Genomic DNA, 21,486 nt, shown 5'->3' with positions numbered 1-21,486 from the left:
AAATGTTTACAAAAAACAATTTAATCATACAGGTTACAGTCATACAATTATTAGTTTCATTGTCAAGTACATGTTCCATTGTATACATTAGACTCTCAGGGATCATTTCAATCATGAATTGTTTGCAATTTTCATCCCCAAACATCTTTGTCACAAAGACTTTTAGACAGACTATCAAATTATAAAAGAAGGCTGCACTGTTTTTCTAATAATCCAGGCAACCCTACTAAAACAACCTATACCTCAGACTGGGGTCCCATTTTTTGGAGCCAGTCCAGGCTTGCCTTCCTTCTCCATGTGACCTTTGCCATCAGCAGTCTGAGCTGCCGTCTCAGTTCCTGCTTTGAGAGAATGCTCACAGTCCTGCACCCCACGTTTGTCCAAAGTGTCTGAAGACGGCGAGGTTAAATCATAGGGTTTACTTTTACTATCAGCTTTTGTACCCATAACCCCATGAGACTGCGGTGGCGCCGTGGGAGGCAGAACAAAGCCCGTTTTGCCGCCGCTCCCAGTCACCCTGGTGTGCAGACCTTTGGACTGAGACTCCTCTCCTTCTCCATGCAGCCAGTCCATCTTTTGAAGGTGCTGCTTGACAGCATCGTCGACCCGAGCATCAATCATTGCCTCAGTCAGCACCCCATCTTCAGAGGAATACGCTGCTGCCTGTAATAATCGAAGACACAACACGGGCAGTTTTATTTAATGAAAATTTAAGCCCAGCAGATGTTTCAAGCAGTGTTTTAAAACTTGGATGCAAACTACGGCACTACTGAACCTGATGACTGCGGGGGACCTACCTGCCAGGCAACGCCCAGCTTGGAGATCTCTCTTCCAGACATTCCCTCTGTCCTCTTTGCTATCTCTGAGCACTTTTTACCGTAGTTAAACTGTGCCAGCTTCATCCTCCTATGAGGGGAAACAAAGTAAAGCAGTTTATTTTTGCACTTGTGCTTGAAAGCATCATTTCATGTGTCAATGAAATCACTTCAATCAGCCAAAGACAAAGTAAAGGAATCATCTACTTATAGAGGATAATTAAAACGGCTATTTTTTTGGACTTTTTTTTTTTTTTTAAACCAGGTTAATACTCACTGCCTCCCTCCAGTGGCTGGCTCTAGCACATATCTGTCAAAGTACAACCGTACCAGTCTGTCCCTCTCCTCAGGTCCCGGAAGAGCAAAATTCACTATTTCATCTATGCGGTCATTTATGGCCCAGTCGAACTGCTCTGGCTGGTTGCTGGCCAACACCAACATGAATCTGCAGGAAAGGATCAGAAAGAAAGCAGCTTAGCGTAGTTAAATGCACCACGTATGGTGCAATTTTAACCGGTCTCCTCCTCTCTGTTTTTTTTTTTTCCCCCCCATTTGCCTTTTCCAGTTCCAGATAAAGCATCTCCATGCTGAGATTGATACGTGCTTATTGGTCAGATTATTTTCAGAGTTAGTGTGACAAAATGATATAAGGCTGATTGCATTCCTGTCCATGAAAACAGCCAAAAACAAAAAAAAAACCCTCAACATTCAGCCAGTATTCTTGCTGTGTGGAAAACAGTTATCCTGGTCAATGCCCACTAGGGGCACTGTCACTTCCATTTCAACATTCTGAATGACTCAGCCATGTTTTTGAGATGCAGTCTGTCAGGAAATGTGTTGCCAACAAACAGCTGATGTAAATTCCTCTAACAGAAGAAGACAGGCTGACAATCCAGATTCAACTTAACAAAACAGTATGACAAACAAAAATTAAGACAATGAAAAGTGGACTCTTTTGCATAAGATGTAAAACATAATTAAGAACTAAGGTAGCATTTACTACAGAACATGTATTTACTTTTTGCTCTGTTCTCCAGTGCGATACAAGAAAGCGTTCAACGTGGCTCTGAGGTCTTCACTAATCTTCTCCTACAAAAAGGTGAAAACAAAGACTGAACATTTATGTGATCAGTTAAGAGAACACATGGAATAGAATGCAGGAAATAGGTTTTTAACAGAAAAAAAAAAACAAAAAAAACGAGTTGTCAATGAAACGTGTGCTGACTTACAGTGGCTCTCCTGCGAAGGAATGCATCTGCTTCATCAACAAAAAGTAGCACCCTGTCAAAGGATAAAGACTATCATTTCTATTACGGTGTCCGCAAACCACATTTGACTAAAGCAATGCTTTTACTTGTTTGTCTTACCCACGACGACTCGTGTTAGCCCAGTCAAAGACCTTGTGCATTGCAGTAACACCATCACGGCCCATGGGTGCTACATCACCACCAGTCATAATTGCATAGTCCATGCCAGAATGCACTGCCAGCTTCTACTCAGTACCAAAGGAAATGTTATTCAAAAATGATGGAAGTCTTATCTCAGTTATTCAGAGGATGACTCTGAGTGAAGGTTTATATTGAACAGGTGAGCTCAGGCCTTGTGTGTGCACCTTAGCAAAGAGAGTTTTTCCAGTGCCTGGAGGGCCATACATGAGGATGTTCCTGTACAGGCCATGGTTCTGTTTCGTGTTTCTTGTTGCTATGGCAATGTCACGCACTCGCTCTTCCAAAGCAGGCTAACAAAGAAGAAATTATAAAAATACCTTTGGTCAACCATTCTAAAATGATGCACAACACCATTGATAAAGTCCACTAGGGGGTGTGAGGACTTTAACTGGCACTTACACTGAGCACCACGCCCTCAAGGGCATCCTGAGGTTTGCTCTGTAGCCGCTTGACCATCTAAATACAAAAAGAGGTGAGATAGTCATGACCAAATTTTCAGATAGGATTTTTTAAAAATTGACGCTGTCAACTCAGAGCCAAAACTGTTTCCAGATCATATACCTTGATTGGATGTTTGACTGCCTCTCTCACAGTGAACCGAGACGTCTCACGGACCAATGACGGCTTCCCAAGCCTAGCCTCGATGTAACGTCCTGCTACCGCTGTTGCATTCCGGGCAGAATACACACCCACAGCTAAAAGGGTCAATCCTGCCACCTGGTGACACAATTGGATCAAACACTGTCAATCAATCTGACAATCACACTGGGTTTTCCGTTTTCATATGTTACACCTCTGTGGATCAAAGCCGTTCACATGCAAATGTCTGCTGCTGCTAGAACATTCAAAGTCACGCTTTTGTAAACTGCTGCCTGGTTTGCACAAACCGAGGCGCAGTTCAGAGATCAGAACAGACGACGCAAAATATTACATTGTGTCAGCCGTCAGCTCCATGGAAACGAAGCTTATTGCGCTGCTGCAAAGCCCTCCCACTGCCAACAAAAACAGTGATCAAGGATCACTTCCTCAAAACTTCTGAACTGTCAGACGCATGGATGCTTAGGAGAAAAAAAAAAAGACAGCAATGTGTTTCATCTATAATAATCAAGACAGCAGAAGTTACTCCGAATGCTATAGGTGTTTGGAAAGCTAAGGGGGGGTCTGGGGGGGGGTGTACCCCCCAGAAAAATTTTGAGAATACAAGTGCCCTGTGGTACATTCTTCGGACTAAATTTGGACCTGAAACAGTTGTTAAATTTCTCTTGTGCTCTCGTGCAGTATGGCACAACATGTGGCTTTTGAATGCATGTTGTGCCATCCTGTAGAAGCATGTACAGAATATAACACCACAACAGTTTACAAATATAGCTAAATCTTCATGAAAACATTATTTACTTTGTTTGTGATTGGGCTCAAAGACTAGGCAATTAAAATGGCACAATGTTTATTTTCCAGAGAGAAAAATTCTTACCGTGTTTCCTGAGGGCACAGTTCACTTTTCCCGTTTCTTTTATCTTTCAGGTGTGTTGATGAAGCCAGCAATAATTCCACGGATTCTTGTCCTTATCAGACTTTTTCAAGCAATCTTTCTCGCCATCTTCTCTCTGTCTGACATCGGTCCGTGACAGAGACATGCTGCACGTCTTCTTTTAAAAACTTTAGCACTCTAAAGGTTTGCGATGTCCACATGCTACCTTTAGCTAAAGCTTTGTGCAAGAGACACACAGCATCGCCGCAACAACCATCCAGTCTCACTTTACGACAACTGTCGCAACAGCCAGGCTTTTTTTCTCCGAGTGTCCGGTGTCCGCGGATTGCCGCGGTCTTATAAAACTTGCACGATGTTGTTAAAAAAGAACACTTTGCAATAGACATTTTAAAAACTCAGTGACAATCATGATTACAGAGTAAAACACTAACACCTCCCCCCCATGATGAAATCTGAGGAATTTCGCAGATCCACTGATTTTTCACAGCCCTGCATTTCTTTTAGACGGCAAGAATTTACAAAAAGACGGAAAACCGTCCAAAGACGGCGAATAAGCATCCCTGCAGGCGCTCAAAGGGGCAGCAGGCTCTTCTGTCTGCAGAGGCTGGAGGACAGCAAGCCCTTCATGGACAGAATGCTGCAGCTCCGGCCGGACTTTCTGTGCAGCAACTCTCTCCTCATGTGCGCGCAGCACCGGCCAACACCACGATCATGGGCTGCCGTGCGCTGGTGGAGAGGCCAACAAATTCTTCCTGGCCGGCCAGCACCACCGGCAGCACTCGCAGCATCACACGCAGCGGCAGAAGCCCCACACCACACACACCGGCACCGCCGTGGAGGAGCTTCCTCCACAAAAGTGCTCAAAAACTAGCTTTTGTACGGTGTGAAAACATTCAGCTGGTTGAATGAAGTCGAACTAAACGCTAATGTTACAAACTATCAAGAATTACAGCAAAACGAAATACAAACAAACTGAGGTTTTTGTGGCATTCGTTCAAATTTTTCAGTTTAAAAATCCTGCCAGCTGCAGGAACGAAGTTGTGCAAAGGTTAAACGATGCCAATGAAAGTCCACATTTCTTGTTTCGTTTGGGAGTTGTTGCCCTACATTAAGTGCCGCGTGACCGGGGCACTAGACAGACTTAACAACAATGGAGATGATCTGCAAACTCATCTTATTTTGTGTATTAATTAAAATAAAATGGAAACAAAAGTCTCACCGTGGCTGTGACTTTGTCCCAGTCAGACACAAAGGCCTTGAATCCCTCTCCAAACACAGTACCCGCAGTCCTAAATGAAAATGTACATTGTTTACACGCACGATATGCAACATGACTTCTATTAATTAGGAAATTACTATGCTGTACACTAAGGACTTTATTCATTAAGAACGTATCATTCTCAGTTCACACACTTACACTGGAACTATCAGTAAATGTAACGGCCTGCTTTGTACAATGTTTTAACGATCTACACAAGTCAATTAAGTCCTTGAACTTCGCTGCTCTACATCAGATCAGAAATACTTGAGTGTGAAAGCAGACAAACCGCTACATCTTACTTTATGGACTCTAGGACCGTCTGTCTGTGCTCTGCAGCTTTCAGGCGGATTTGCTCTCTGATTATATCAGCATTCTCTCTCTCCACGCGGCCTCGTGCTTTTGCTTCTGCCTCGATTCGAAGAAGCTCGTTCTTGTGTCTAAGCTGCATCTCGTGCTCTATCGTTGCTACAAAAGCAGGACAAATATATGAGCCTCACCTCAGAGACCCAGTCAGAGGTTAACAGTGCAACAGCGGCATTGCGTCTACCTTTCCTCATGGCCTCCTGCTTCTGGACAGACTCCTCCTGTTTCCGCAGGTTCTCCTCATTGAGGAGTTGCTGATGAAAGGAAAGATTCAGTTTGAGATAATTTTTCTCAAAATAATTTCACACCAACTGAAGGCAAGCTGACCTGTTGCCTGAGTTGGTCCTCGTAACGTTGTCTGGCGAGCCGATCCTGGTACTGAGCTCTCTGTGAGACGACCACAAAAAAAAAAAAAAAAAAAAAAAAAAAATATATATATATATATATATTAAACAAAAAGGGAATCATCAGCATGAGTTCAAATTACAGTTTACGTTCATCTATCTCTGCACTGCAACTCCTCTTATTTTGCTTTCAGCAGAACCTCACCGCCTGATGCTGCTTGGTCTCCTCATTCAGAGTTTTCCTCTTCTCCTCACCCTGGAGCCGGATCTGATCAGCTTTGAGGTGCTCAACCGCTGCTTCATACTCCTGCCAGAATGACACAAAGACAACCACGACCCCATTAGACAGGAAGATTTAAATGCAACCTACTTTTCCTGGGTCAAATCAGAAATGTCAAAGAGGGTCAGAGCACCTGCTCCTATAGTCTATGGTTTCAATTCAGATGGGAGCTACTGGTCCTTCAGATCAGATCTCGTTTTCAAAAAGAGAGGTTTCATTTGACCAGCAGGTAGACACTGACCTTTATTTTTATCCAAACCAACTAAGCTGCTCACCGTTTTGGCACTGTGAGGTGACGATGGCTCAGATGGAAGAGCATGTTGTCCAGAAATTTGGTGGTTTGGCAGTTTCATCAGTAACAGGCTATACTGAGTAAGACCCTAAACCATAAGTTACTGCCACTGTTACAATCAGCACTTTGCGTGGAAGTTGTGTGTGACTCTGACTGCAAGCCAATTTGGTAAAATCATCTATGATACTATATGCATTCATGTAAGAGACCTTACCTTCATTTTGCTGTGGTGTTCCATCTGAGCGGTCTGCTCCTGCATGCGTGACAACTCCAGAGCCTCTTTGGCATGTCCTGAATGGACACAAGAGCAGGAAGACAATGACAAAGAACTCAAGAGGTGTGGATGCTTCAAAAATGAAGGTTATTCGTATGAATCCCATTTTAAAATCAATCTGATGTGGACTGACACACATTTCTGACCATTATCCAGTTCTGTGTCTTGGCAGGAATGTCATCACATACAGAGATATTTGACATGCTAATATTTATAATTCTGTGACTGCTAACCACAAGGGGTGGGCAGCTTGGTCCAACTATCAATTGATAGTGATTAATAGCAATGTAATGAGAGAGATACTTTAGTTTCAGTTTCTCTCCTGTGTTCACTGTTGCATTCAGAAAAGAAGTGCACAGAAGGGGAGAAATTTTGTTTTATTTTTGTACTGCATTTCCTAAAAACACATTATATTTGAAATTATACTTGTTTTAAAACATTTGTTGTGAAGTGACAATTTTGTACTTTTTATTTAAGAAAAAAAATCCAGAAAAGAAGTGCAATGAAGGGAGCAACTTAAAAAAAAATTCAGACATGACAATCTATGGGAAAAAAAATTGTTTTACTACTGTTCTATTATTTCTGAACAAAGACGTTAATTATGATAAAGTATTTTCTATTTACCTATAATCTTTGCCCAAATTCTGTCCTGGGTCTTAATTAATTTATAATGGGGGGAGGGGGGGGCACTTAAAGGTCATGAAAATTCATTCAGATTTAGCAATATAATGATGCATCCACCCTAATTAACAAAAGGAATCAGTATCAATGATGCTGGCCCTCAATATACTTGGTATCAGATAGATACCAAATCTTGCAGTATCTCACACCACTACTAGCCACCACAATCATTAAAATTACACAAGATGTGCTAATGGTGTAGACAAGAGCTGTAACGATTAATCAATCAGTAATTGAATATTAATTTAATTGACAATTATTTTGTTAAGTCACTTAAAATACAACAAATACTTCGATTCCAGCTTCTTAAATGTAAATATTTTATAGTTATTTTATGACCTGCTTTACACCTATCTGACAACAATTAACAATTTGGGAATTTTTTTTTTTTTCACACACACACACACACACACACCCTCTGTTTTCAGAGTGCATAAGAAATTAGACAAAAGTATTTGTGATAACACAATTGAGGCCATGGTTCTCAGCGGGAAACCAATGGATTGCCTAATCTGGGCAGGGAATGTGGTCTTGCCCCAAGTGAAGGAGTTCAAGTACCTTGGGGTCTTGTTCACGAGTGAGGGGACAATGGAGCGTGAAACTGGCCTGAGGATCGGCACAACAGGGGCGATATTGCATTCGCTCTGCTGTACTTTTATGACGAGAAGGGAGCTGAGCCAGAAGGCGAAGCTCTCGATCTACTGGTCAATTTTCGTTCCTACTCTCACCTATAGTCATGAGGGTTTGGGTCATGACCGAAAGAACTAGATCGCGGGTAAAAGTGATTGAAATAAGCTTCCTTAGGAGGGTGGCTGGTGTCTGCCTTAGAGACAGGAAGAGAAGCTCGGTCATCCGTGGGGAGCTTGAAGTAAAGCCGCTGCTCCTTCATGTTGAAAGGAGCCAGCTGAGGTGGTTCGGGCATCTGGTAAGGATGTCCCCTGGGCGCCTAACTAGGGAGGGGTTCCAGGCACGTCCATCTGGAAGGAGGCCCTGGGGAAGACCCAGGACTAGGTGGAGAGATCATATCTCCACACTGGCCTGGGAACACCTCGGATTCCACCAGTCAGAGGTGGTCAATGCGGCCCGGGAAAGGAAAATCTGGAGTCCCCTGCTGGAGTTGTTGCTCATGTGACCCGATCCTGGATAAGCAGTTGAAGATGAGTGATGAGACAGAAACAAAAACAATATGGTACTGTGTGGTCAATCTGTATGGAGTAGGCCATTCTGAAAAACTGACTGGGCAAAGAGACAGGTGAAGGAAGCCACCAAGACACCCAATGACAACTCCGAACACTTCATAAACATCTGTGAAACTTTAGTCTGTTGTATCATAACATCATGTTTCTTTAAACTAAGACATGTAATTTCAGCTACCGTTCACCAGAAGGCAGATGAGAGATTCAAGCCTAGATCTGAAGTGTCTTCTTATATATGGTAGTGTAACAGGCAGGCAGTTAATTCAACCACAGCCACAGAACCCTTCAAAGTTGCCAGGCGCGCAACTCCTCAATGGTGAATTCTGCTAAACCCGATCTTGATTGTTACGGAGGCAAAATATATGATAAATACATTTGGTCTCCGCTCACTTTTAGTTCAGACAGGAACAGTCCGCAGAAATGTCAAGCTGATGACCTTTGAACTCTGCACTAATAGGAGGAGAGGAGCGAGGAAAGAGGAGGGTCGTGCGCGTGCACGAGGAGAGGAGAAGGAACACTAAAGGTCTCCTCTTGAATACCTACGGGATTTGTCGAGCTCCTTGGCCGCCTGAGCTGCCCGCTCCAACCCGGTGGGATCGAAGTTGCTCCATTTGTCCTTGGGTTTGTCTCCGCCGCCGCTCGAGCCCCCGGCCGGGGGAGGAGGAGGAGGCTCGAGCGGGAGCGCAGGAGGCACCTCAGGCTGCTTCTTTATACCAAATAGCCACGACATTTTCCTCACAATTAATACAGACTTTTACAGACAAGCCGACTCAGAATCTGTCAGACCGCTTCCTTCCTCCACATGCATGTCACGCTGCAATCTTTTGCGCATGTGCAGCAGAGAGCACGTTTCTACGAAAAACGTCAAAGACAATTGGTCAGTTCTAAGTATCGCGTCTTTTCATTGGCTGTGCGAGTAGCATTCTTCATGAGAGGTGGTTCACTTGGCCACGCCCATCAGCGTTACAGGAGCTGCAGAGGGTAAAAATTGCTCCAGTGTGTCCTGTAATTGCATCAGGTTTTTGTTCCGATCACGTAAGCGTTTTGTATCTCATTATGGTTTCTAAAACACAATATTCATCTTGTTCAAAGGTTAATTATGCACGACAACAGTCTAGATGGAAATTCCAGCTGCCGATAGATATTGTATGTTGTATTATTGAAGGTTGTTATATTGAAGGTTAAATCCGTTTTGGCTACATGGAAGACCCCATGAAAGCAAGACTGAAGAAATAAAATATAAATTCAGCACTTAAAATTCATTCAAGTGTATACATCTACCAAACACCATTGATTGAGTGATTGATTTTATTCGTATAAAATGTAAACGTGTAAGATAATACCCAGTATATTTATGTGTCCATGTTTATTTAATATTTTTATACTGTAACACAAAAAAAGCATAAACTGCTTGTTTCCATTGTGGCCCAAATTTAAATATTTTTACAGATATTTTTGCAATGTTTCAAAAATGCTATTTTGATTTCTGGCTCTTTATCCTGACAAAATGCAGTGTATATTTTTTTTGGGGGGGGGGGGGTTGCCTTTTTCAAGTTAAATATGGTTAGTGTTTCATGTAAAACAAAATTCTCCTACTGACAGTAAAATTTAATGCAGACACAGCTCATTCAGACATTTGTGACATATGTAACAGAAGTCCATATCTGGACATATCAATGAGCAGGTCTGCTCTGTGTTCCTTCTGTATGTTTTAACAATGGTAGTTTTTAATTACTTTATGTTTTTTTTCCTCTCTAGCTTTGTATGTTGTAAATGTTCAATTAAATCAACAACAAGAAAAACATCCAGTCTTTAGCAACGACATAGACATAACTACAAGGTTTTTATTAATAACACCTGGTGACCCAAATTAACTTTGTAATTTTAACAAAATGTGTGTAGCAGGCCACGCGTAATTTCATTTCACCATCTAGGGGACAACAAAGAGAAATATTTCTCAAGAGGAACTCTTAAAAGGGACAAAAAATGCAGCCAAAATTAATTGTACTGAAGAAAATGCATACAGAGGAAAGACCTATATATAGATACATCAACCAGCGCTACTGTTGTTATCCAATATCACACACAAAAAAAACCTGAAAAATTGTATATTGGTCATGCTGGTTGTTTACTACTCCACAGCGACATCTGGTGGTGGGGCCAGGCCTCACTGTCCTCGAACAGAAACGCCCCTTTACTCCAATAGAAAGTAGTAATAACCTAGTAACAGAATTATTCTTCTTTGTCTTTCGGCTGTTCCCGTTAGGGGTCGCCACAGCAGATCAATCGTTTCCATCTCACCCTGTCACAGAATTATTGATTTGTAAATTCTACCATTTGGACGCACTAGAGTTACTACCTACATTAGCACTACTCCCTTGCACTTTATTTATATTGTATTATCTCTCTCTCTCTCTCTCTATCTATCTCTCTCTCTGGTTGTTTTATGTACAGTGAGGAAAATAAGTATTTGAACACTCTGCTGTTTTGCAAGTTCTTCCACTTAGAAATCATGGAGGGGTCTGAAATTTTCATCTTAGATTCATGTCCACTGTGAGAGACATAATCTTAAAAAAAAAATAAAAATCCGGAACTCACAATATGATTTTTTTTAATAATTTATTTGTATGTTACTGCTGCAAATAAGTATTTGAACCCCTACCAACCAGCAAGAATTCTGTCTCACACAGACCTGATAATTTTTCTTTAATAAGCCCTCTTATTCTGCACTCTTTACCTGTATTAATTGCACCTGTTTAAACTTGTTACCTGTATAAAAGACACCTGTTCACACACTCACTCAATCACACTCCAACCTGTCCACCATAGCCAAGACCAAAGAGCTGTCTAAGGACACCAGGGACAAATCTGTAGACCTGCACAAGGCTGAGATGGACTACAGGACAACAAGCAGCTTGGTAGAAGACAACTGTTATGATTATTTATTAGAAAGTGGAAGAAACACAAGATGACTGTCAATCTCTCTCGGTCTGGGATTCCATGCAAGATCTCACTTTGTGGGGTAAGGATGATTCTGAGAAAGCTCAGAACTATACAGGAGGACCTGGTCAATGACCTGAAGAGAGCTGGGACCACAGTCACAAAGATTACATTAGTAACACATGATGCTGTCATGGTTTAAATCCTGCAGGGCAGCAAGGTACCCCTGCTCAAGCCAACACATGTCCAGGCCCATTTGAAGTTCACCAGTGACCATCTGGATGATCCAGAGGAGGCATGGGAGAAGGTCATGTGGTCAGATGAGACCAGAATAGAGCTTTCTGGAATCAACTCCACTTACCATGTTTAGAGGATGAGAACAACCCCAAGAAAACCATGCCAACCGTGAAGCATGGGGGTGGAAACATCATACTCTGGGGGTGCTCTTCTGCAAAGGGGACAGGACAAGTGCACCATATTGAAGGGAGGATGGATGGGGTCATGTATTGCGAGATTTTGGCAAACAACCTCCTTCCCTCAGTAAGAGCATTGAAGATGGGTCATGGCTGGGTCTTCCGGCATGACAATGACCCCAAACACACAGCCAGGGCAACTAAAGAGGGGCTCCGTAAGAAGCATTTCAAGGTCCTGGAGTGGCCTGGCCAGTCTCCAGACCTGAACTCAATAGAAAATCTTTGGAGGGAGCTGAAACTCCAAACCTGAAAGATCTAGAGAAGATCTGTATGGAGGAGTGGACCAAAATCCCTGCTGCAGTGTGTGCAAACCTGGTGAAAAACTACATGAAACGTTTGACCTCTGTAATTGCAAACAAAGGCTACTGTACCAAATATTAACATTGATTTTCACAGGTGTTCAAATACTTATTTGTAGCAGTAACATACAAATTATTAAAAAAAATCATACATTGTGATTTCCAATTTTTTTTTTAGATTATGTCTCTCACAGTGGACATGCACCCAAGATGAAAATTTCAGACCCCTCCATGATTTCTAAGTGGAAGAACTTGCAAAACCGCAGAGTGTTCAAATACTTATTTTCCTCACTGTATGTACCTTATTTTATGAGTTTTATTTTGTGCTAAATAAACACATAAAAAAAAATCAAATACCTAAGTAACTTGAGGGTTAACATTCAAATGTTTTAAATGACATTATGAACTCATTACATGGCACTAGTCTAATCTCTGATAAATGTACCATCCTCAAAAGCAGAAGACTTCAATCTTCTTGAAGTCAAATTACAATGATTTTGAGGGTTCAACTCTCGGGCCAGGACTCATGCGCCCCTTGTCACCTCTGGATTTCTGCCTATGATCAAGCTCAAATTTATCACCAAATATTTCTGCTATATTCATTACTTTTGGAGAAACCCTGCAAAAATATCCATCAGGATGCATGAAAAACAGCAGCCTTCCTAGTGAAGTTATCACAACAATCCATGATTTAAACATCTGTTCACCCCATCCTGTGACAACAATCCTAAACACAGTGCTACATTTTGTGATTTGGTGCCATGCAGTAAACCTGAACTAAAATGCAAACAAAGGTATCAGTAACTCTTCCAATGAAAGAGGTTTTGAAGCTGTTGAGTAGACTGAAGTCAATACCTGTGCTATGTGACAGAAGAGGGTGGAGGGAGCTTGTCTAAGTATTGGATAGTTCTCCACTCGACTTTGCAGAACTTCTAGTGAAGCAGATAACAGAATATTTACAGAGGAATCCTTCAAATGGTGATGCAAGCATCAAAGTCGGTACAAATACACAGACATTACTCTTTTGAAAAAAACGACTAGACACTTGAATTTTCAATAGGCAGCCAGGTAGGGGTCAGTTGACAAATTACACAGAGGTCAAAATTTAAAAATGTTCCAATTACATTGAAAGCTATACCACATTATTTGTCTGAACAGAAATATTCAAAAAAGGTATAGTTTGGACAATCTGTGACTGAATGTTATGGAGTTATGGGGTAAAAACAGCAAAAATGGTGACAAAGGTCAGTTTCAGTTTGTACAGGGGTCTCGTCCTGGCCCTGTCCTACAACCCCATATACATGTCAAGCGCAACAGTTTTTGACTGCTGTTTTGAGTACACAGTAAAATCACCAGTGTAAAAGTAACACTGACAGTGTTAAATTAACACTGACAGTGTACATACAGTAGTGTTCAGAATAATAGTAGTGCTATGTGACTAAAAGATTAATCCAGGTTTTGAGTATATTTCTTATTGTTACATGGGAAACAAGGTACCAGTAGATTCAGTAGATTCTCACAAATCCAGCAAGACCAAGCATTCATGATATGCACACTCTTAAGGCTATGAAATTGGGCTATTAGTAAAAAAAAAAAAGTAGAAAAGGGGGTGTTCACAATAATAGTAGCATCTGCTGTTGACGCTACAAACTCAAAACTATTATGTTCAAACTGCTTTTTGAATCACTAAACTAGTGTTTAGTTGTATAACCACAATTATTCATGATTTCTTCACATCTGTGAGGCATTAATTTTGTTGGTTTGGAACCAAGATTTTGCTTGGTTACTAGTGCGCTTGGGGTCATTGTCTTGTTGAAACACCCATTTCAAGGGCATGACCTCTTCAAGTATTTTGACATGTACAAACTGATCCATGATACCTGGTATGCGATATATAGGCACAACGCCATAGTAAGAGAAACATGCCCATATCATGATGCTTGCACCACCATGCTTCACTGTCTTCACTGTGAACTGTGGCTTGAATTCAGAGTTTGGGGGTCATCTCACAAACTATCTCAGGTCCTTGGACCCAAAAAGAACAATTTTACTCTCATCAGTCCACAAAATATTCCTCCATTTCTCTTTAGGCCAGTTGATGTGTTCTTTGGCAAATTGTAACCTCTTCTGCACGTCTTTTATTTAACAGTGGGACTTTGCGGGGGATTCTTGCAAATAAATTAGCTTCACACAGGCGTCTTCTGTCACAGCACTTACAGGTAACTCCAGACTGTCTTTGATCATCCTGGAGATGATCAATGGGTGAGCCTTTGCCATTCTGGTTATTCTTCTATCCATTTTGATGGTTGTTTTCCGTTTTCTTCCACGCGTCTGTTTTTTTTTGTTGTTTTTTTTGTCCGTTTTAAAGCATTGGAGATCATTGTAGATGAACAGCCTATAATTTTTTGCACCTGCGTATAAGTTTTCCCCTCTCCAATCAACTTTTTAATCAAACTACGCTGTTCTTCTGAACAATGTCTTGAACGTCCCATTTTCCCCAGGCTTTCAAAGAGAAAAGCATGTTCATAGGGGACACTTGATTCACACCTGTTTGTTCCACAAAATTGACGAACTCACTGACTGAATGCCACACTACTATTATTGTGAACACCCCCTTTTCTTTTCTTTTTTTTTTTTACTAATAGCCCAATTTCATAGCCTTAAGAGTGTGCATATCATGAATGCTTGGTCTTATTGGATTTGTGAGAATCTACTGAATCTACTGGTACCTTGTTTCCCATGTAACAGTAAGAAATATACTCAAAACCTGGATTAATCTTTTTAGTCACATAGCACTACTATTATTCTGAACAGTACTGTACCTCAGTACATCACATGCCTTTGACTGTGTTTTGCTTCAACTGCCTGCCCAAACATGTACAAGATATTCCTCTGCGAGTTTTAAATCCACTATCAGACATATCTGGTCTCTCTGCAAATGCTGAAACTGCACAGGTTTTGCCAGAAGTGCTGCCTGCTTTGAGCCTATTTTGCTTATACAGTTATTGGCAGTCAGGATATGGGGTTTGACAAGGACAAGGCAAAGGTCATCTCCCAGCTTTTCATGCAAGGAATGGAGAGGTATGAACCTTCTCTTTTCCTGAGTACCATACGAAACCCACAACTCCAACAGACCACTCTCCTTCATAGCAGTTATGTATTGCATACGGGTAATGGGCCATTTTCTCCTTGTGATGGGCCCTTCTCAGACATCAGAGAGCCTATGCAAAGTGGAATTTAATTGAAACGTGGGAATGTTTGTTTTTACTAAATTGGACAAGTTTTAAAGAATGGACATCTAGGTCTTCGGAGTGAGATTGCATCAGAATTTTGGCTCTCTGTTGGGACTGTTTACACAGAGACTGCTACCTGCTGCTTTGGACTTGAACTAACAGTCTTTTTCAAGAGTTTTTTACCTTTTTACTTTTTTACTGTGCTCCAACGCCTAAGGAAGACCTCTAACAGTCGAAACATCGCGACGGAGCACTTTTATCAGCTAACTTTCATCAGCGTTGGCAAGCTAACTAGCTTGCTAACGCTTTCGTTTTTATTTATTTATTTATTTTTTTATTTTAGCACTGTTGTCGTGCGTTATCTGTGCTGCTCCACAGCGTGTTTAGTCGATTTTTATTTTATTTTAGCACCGTTGTCGTGCGTTCGCTGTTGTCGTGCGTTGCCTGTGCTGCTTCATGGCCTGTTTGGTGCCTTGATTGGGGCACTCCTTCTGCTGAATCACCTCTAAATTATTTACACATTATTCACTTTGTGTGTTTTTAGGAATCCGCTAGGTTGCGTAGCTACTAGCTCTTAGCCGATTTAGCATGGCGGCTTCTCCTGTCTCTCCCGTACTTTTCTGCTCTGGGTGTGAAATGTTTAGTTATTCCTCGGCCTCCTTTAGCAGTAACGGTACTTGTAATAAGTGCAGCTTATTCGTAGCTTTGGAGGCCAGGCTGGGCGAATTGGAGACTCGACTCCGCACCGTGGAAAATTCTACAGCTAGCCAGGCCCCTGTAGTCGGTGCGGACCAAGGTAGCTTAGCCGCCGTTAGTTACCCCCTGGCAGATCCCGGGCAGTCGGGAAAGCAGGCTGACTGGGTGACTGTGAGGAGGAAGCGTAGCCCTAAACAGAAGCCCCGTGTACACCGTCAACCCGTTCACATCTCTAACCGTTTTTCCCCACTCGACGATACACTCGCCGAGGATCAAACTCTGGTTATTGGCGACTCTGTTTTGAGAAATGTGAAGTTAGCGACACCAGCACCATTGTCAATTGTCTTCCGGGGGCCAGAGCAGGCGACATCGAAGGACATTTGAAATTGCTGGCTAAGGCTAAGCGTAAATTTGGTAAGATTGTAATTCACGTCGGCAGTAATGACACTCGGTTACGCCAATCGGAGGTCACTAAAATTAACATTAAATCGGTGTGTAACTTTGCAAAAACAATGTCGGACTCTGTTGTTTTCTCTGGGCCCCTCCCCAATCAGACCGGGAGTGACATGTTTAGCCGCATGTTCTCCTTGAATTGCTGGCTGTCTGAGTGGTGTCCAAAAAATGAGGTGGGCTTCATTGATAATTGGCAAAGCTTCTGGGGAAAACCTGGTCTTGTTAGGAGAGACGGCATCCATCCCACTTTAGATGGAGCAGCTCTCATTTCTAGAAATCTGTCCAATTTTCTTGGATCCTCCAAACTGTGACTGTCCAGCGTTGGGACCAGGAGGCAGAGCTGTGGTCTTATACACCTCTCTGCAGCTTCTCTCCCCCTGCCATCCCCTCATTACCCCATCCCCGTAGAGACGGTGCCTGCTCCCAGACCACCAATAACCAGCAAAAATCTATTTAAGCATAAAAATTCAAAAAGAAAAAATAATATAGCACCTTCAATTGCACCACAGACTAAAACAGTTAAATGTGGTCTATTAAACATTAGGTCTCTCTCTTCTAAGTCCCTGTTGGTAAATGATATAATAATTGATCAACGTATTGATTTATTCTGCCTAACAGAAACCTGGTTACAGCAGGATGAATATGTTAGTTTAAATGAGTCAACACCCCTGAGTCACACTAACTGTCAGAATGCTCGTAGCACGGGCCGTGGCGGGGGATTAGCAGCAATCTTCCATTCCAGCTTATTAATTAATCAAAAACCTAGACAGAGCTTTAATTCATTTGAAAGCTTGTCTCTTAGTCTTGTCCATCCAAATTGGAAGTCCCAAAAACCAGTTTTATTTGTTATTATCTATCGTCCACCTGGTCGTTACTGTGAGTTTCTCTGTGAATTTTCAGACCTTTTGTCTGACTTAGTGCTTAGCTCAGATAAGATAATTATAGTGGGCGATTTTAACATCCACACAGATGCTGAGAATGACTGCCTCAACACTGCATTTAATCTATTATTAGACTCTATCGGCTTTGCTCAAAAAGTAAATGAGTCCACCCACCACTTTAATCATATCTTAGATCTTGTTCTGACTTATGGTATGGAAATAGAAGACTTAACAGTATTCCCTGAAAACTCCCTTTTGTCTGATCATTTTTTAATAACATTTACATTTACCCTGATGGACTACCCTGCAGTGGGGAATAAGTTTCATTACACTAGAAGTCTTTCAGAAAGCGCTGTAACTAGGTTTAAGGATATGATTCCTTCTTTATGTTCTCTAATGTCATATACCAACACAGAGCAGAGTAGCTACCTAACTCTGTAAGGGAGTTAGAGTATCTCGTCAATAGTTTTACATCCTCTTTGAAGACAACTTTGGATGCTGTAGCTCCTCTGAAAAAGAGAGCTTTAAATCAGAAGTGTCTGACTCCGTGGTATAACTCACAAACTCGTAGCTTAAAGCAGATAACCCGTAAGTTGGAGAGGAAATGGCGTCTCACTAATTTAGAAGATCTCCACTTAGCCTGGAAAAAGAGTTTGTCGCTCTATAAAAAAGCCCTCCGTAAAGCTAGGACATCTTTCTACTCATCACTAATTGAAGAAAATGAGAGTAACCCCAGGTTTCTTTTCAGCACTGTAGCCAGGCTGACAAAGAGTCAGAGCTCTATTGAGCTGAGTATTCCATTAACTTTAACTAGTAATGACTTCATGACTTTCTTTGCTAACAAAATTTTGACTATTAGAGAAAAAATTACTCATAAACATCCCAAAGATGTATCGTTATCTTTGGCTGCTTTCAGTGATGCCGGTATTTGGTTAGACTCTTTCTCTCCGATTGTTCTGTCTGAGTTATTTTCATTAGTTACTTCATCCAAACCATCAACATGTTTATTAGACCCCATTCCTACCAGGCTGCTCAAGGAAGCCCTACCATTATTTAAAGCTTCGATCTTAAATATGATCAATCTATCTTTGTTAGTTGGCTATGTACCACAGGCTTTTAAGGTGGCAGTAATTAAACCATTACTTAAAAAGCCATCACTTCACCCAGCTATCTTAGCTAATTATAGGCCAATCTCCAACCTTCCTTTTCTCTCAAAGATTCTTGAGAGGGTAGTTGTAAAACAGCTAACTGATCACCTGCAGAGGAATGGTCTATTTGAAGAGTTTCAGTCAGGTTTTAGAATTCATCATAGTACAGAAACAGCATTAGTGAAGGTTACAAATGATCTTCTTATGGCTTCGGACAGTGGACTTATCTCTGTGCTTGTTCTGTTGGACCTCAGTGCTGCTTTTGATACTGTTGACCATAAAATTTTATTACAGAGATTAGAGCATGTCATAGGTATTAAAGGCACTGCGCTGCGGTGGTTTGAATCATATTTGTTTAATAGATTACAGTTTGTTCATGTAAATGGGGAATCTTCTTCACAGACTAAAGTTAATTATGGAGTTCCACAAGGTTCTGTGCTAGGACCAATTTATTCACTTTATACATGCTTCCCTTAGGCAGTATTATTAGACGGTATTGCTTAAATTTTCATTGTTACGCAGATGATACCCAGCTTTATCTATCCATGAAGCCAGAGGATACACACCAATTAGCTAAACTGCAGGATTGTCTTACAGACATAAAGACATGGATGACCTCTAATTTCCTGCTTTTAAACTCAGATAAAACTGAAGTTATTGTACTTGGCCCCACAAATCTTAGAAGCATGGTGTCTAACCAGATCGTTACTCTGGATGGCATTTCCCTGATCTCTAGTAATACTGTGAGAAATCTTGGAGTCATTTTTGATCAGGATATGTCATTCAAAGCGCATATTAAACAAATATGTAGGACTGCCTTTTTGCATTTACGCAATATCTCTAAAATCAGAAAGGTCTTGTCTCAGAGTGATGCTGAAAAACTAATTCATGCATTTATTTCCTCTAGGCTGGACTATTGTAATTCATTATTATCAGGTTGTCCTAAAAGTTCCCTAAAAAGCCTTCAGTTGGTTCAGAATGCTGCAGCTAGAGTACTGACGGGGACTAGCAGGAGAGAGCATATCTCACCCGTGTTGGCCTCTCTTCATTGGCTTCCTGTTAATTCTAGAATAGAATTTAAAATTCTTCTTCTTACTTATAAGGTTTTGAATAATCAGGTCCCATCTTATCTTAGGGACCTCGTAGTACCATATTACCCCATTAGAGCGCTTCGCTCTCAGACTGCGGGCTTACTTGTAGTTCCTAGGGTTTGTAAGAGTAGAATGGGAGGCAGAGCCTTCAGCTTTCAGGCTCCTCTCCTGTGGAACCAGCTCCCAATTCAGATCAGGGAGACAGATACCCTCTCTACTTTTAAGATTAGGCTTAAAACTTTCCTTTTCGCTAAGGCTTATAGTTAGGGCTGGATCGGGTGACCCTGGACCATCCCTTGGTTATGCTGCTTTAGACGTAGATTGTGGGGGGGTTCCCATGATGCACTGTTTTTTTCTCTTTTTGCTCCGTATGCATCACTCTGCATTTAATCATTAGTGATCGATCTCTGCCCCCCTTCACGGCATGTCTTTTTCCTGGTTTTTTCCCTCAGCCCCAACCAGTCTCAGCAGAAGACTGCCCCTCCCTGAGCCTGGTTCTGCTGGAGGTTTCTTCCTGTTAAAAGGGAGTTTTTCCTTCCACTGTGGCCAAGTGCTTGCTCATAGGGGGTCGTTTTGACCGTTGGGGTTTTTCATAGTTGTTGTATGGCCTTGCCTTGCAATATGGAGCGCCTTGGGGCAACTGTTTGTTGTGATTTGGCGCTATATAAGAAAAAAGTTGATTGAGTTGATTGATCCTCTCTGGACTTCCCACCAGCAATGAGGTACAATTCAACAGTGAGCCTCCTCTAGCCAGTTGGTGAGCTCTGTCACTTCGTTGACAATACCATCAGATGTTTTGACCACAGCTGGAATGATTTTGTCACTGACAACCATGCCACTGACAACCACATTCGGGAGCTCACGCTGTGCAACATCACGGGCAAGAAGTTGCACATTTTGTTTGTTAGAAGCAGAGGCCCAAAACTTTTCATGCTGCTGGGGAATGGGCACAGACTCATTTATGATGGCTAGATCTATAGGAGCAACGTCGCATGTCCTTCTCAGACATTCAGCACTCTTAACAGAGACATCTTGGTAGCTGTCAAATACCATGCGTATCCTGTCAGAAAGACACACATTCTTAGCATGTTGTGTAATGACAGCAAGTAATTCACCAAAATTCCTGAAGCTTGTTAGGTTAGTATACTTTTATGATAAAATGTGCACTATCGTGTATTTCATGATTCAAATATAGACACAGTAAAGACTTTGAATGAATGAAAAAAGTTCTCAAATGTCATGTAAAAGTGCATAATTCCTTCTGGCTATAATTTATCACTATAATAAAGTCAAATTAATTCTACATGTTCAAAAACCCTAGAATAGAGGTGTCACATTAAAACGTAGGATCAAAAATAGAAAAGTTGTTATTCCGATAGCTGATCGGCAGCCATTTTGGTTAATGCCCCCTGGCGGCCATTCGCTGTTAAATTCGAACGTCCACCTGTGATTTTGAAAGGTGATATACCCTCCTACTTAAAACAGCAGTCAAAAATTATTGTACTTGAGATGTATACGGGGTTATAGGATAGGGCCTAGTTAAGTTAAAGTTGTTGAAATTATTGTGAAATGTGTTGCAAATTATTGGTTAATAGAATTTTATAAAGGAATAGTTTGCACAAGTCATGCTTACTTGTCACGTTAGGGGATAACATATCTTACGTCATAAAATCCAGTAGACGTCGAGACTGTTTGACCTTTACCCTGCAGACCAAACATTCAACACAGTCAAAACCCTTCCATTTATTAATCCTATTAGTTCAATCAATAATTTGGACCACTTTTTATTTTTACCAAAATGGTAAAATGTGGTATAGCTTTCAATATGA

General features: G+C 41.5%; 1 protein-coding gene across 1 annotated transcript; it reads right to left on the bottom strand.

Annotated features, from left to right (window-relative positions):
* Positions 1-9,260, bottom strand: atad3 (ATPase family AAA domain containing 3). Its single transcript, XM_034166549.1, has 16 exons — positions 8,987-9,260; positions 6,507-6,583; positions 5,926-6,027; positions 5,704-5,763; positions 5,561-5,630; positions 5,313-5,478; positions 4,972-5,041; positions 2,825-2,980; positions 2,663-2,719; positions 2,428-2,553; positions 2,183-2,307; positions 2,045-2,096; positions 1,834-1,904; positions 1,093-1,260; positions 798-906; positions 1-663 (listed from the first exon to the last, which is right to left on the bottom strand). The coding sequence occupies exons 1-16, from the start codon at positions 9,171-9,173 to the stop codon at positions 244-246; spliced, it is 2,016 nt and encodes a 671-aa protein (XP_034022440.1). The 5' UTR covers positions 9,174-9,260; the 3' UTR covers positions 1-243.
* Between the last annotated feature and the right edge of the window lie 12,226 nt (positions 9,261-21,486).

This window comes from Thalassophryne amazonica, chromosome 3, assembly GCF_902500255.1.
Source record: "Thalassophryne amazonica chromosome 3, fThaAma1.1, whole genome shotgun sequence".
NCBI lineage: Eukaryota > Metazoa > Chordata > Actinopteri > Batrachoidiformes > Batrachoididae > Thalassophryne > Thalassophryne amazonica.
The sequence above is the reverse complement of the archived record's forward strand: the minus strand, read 5'-3'. Positions and strand labels throughout refer to the sequence as shown.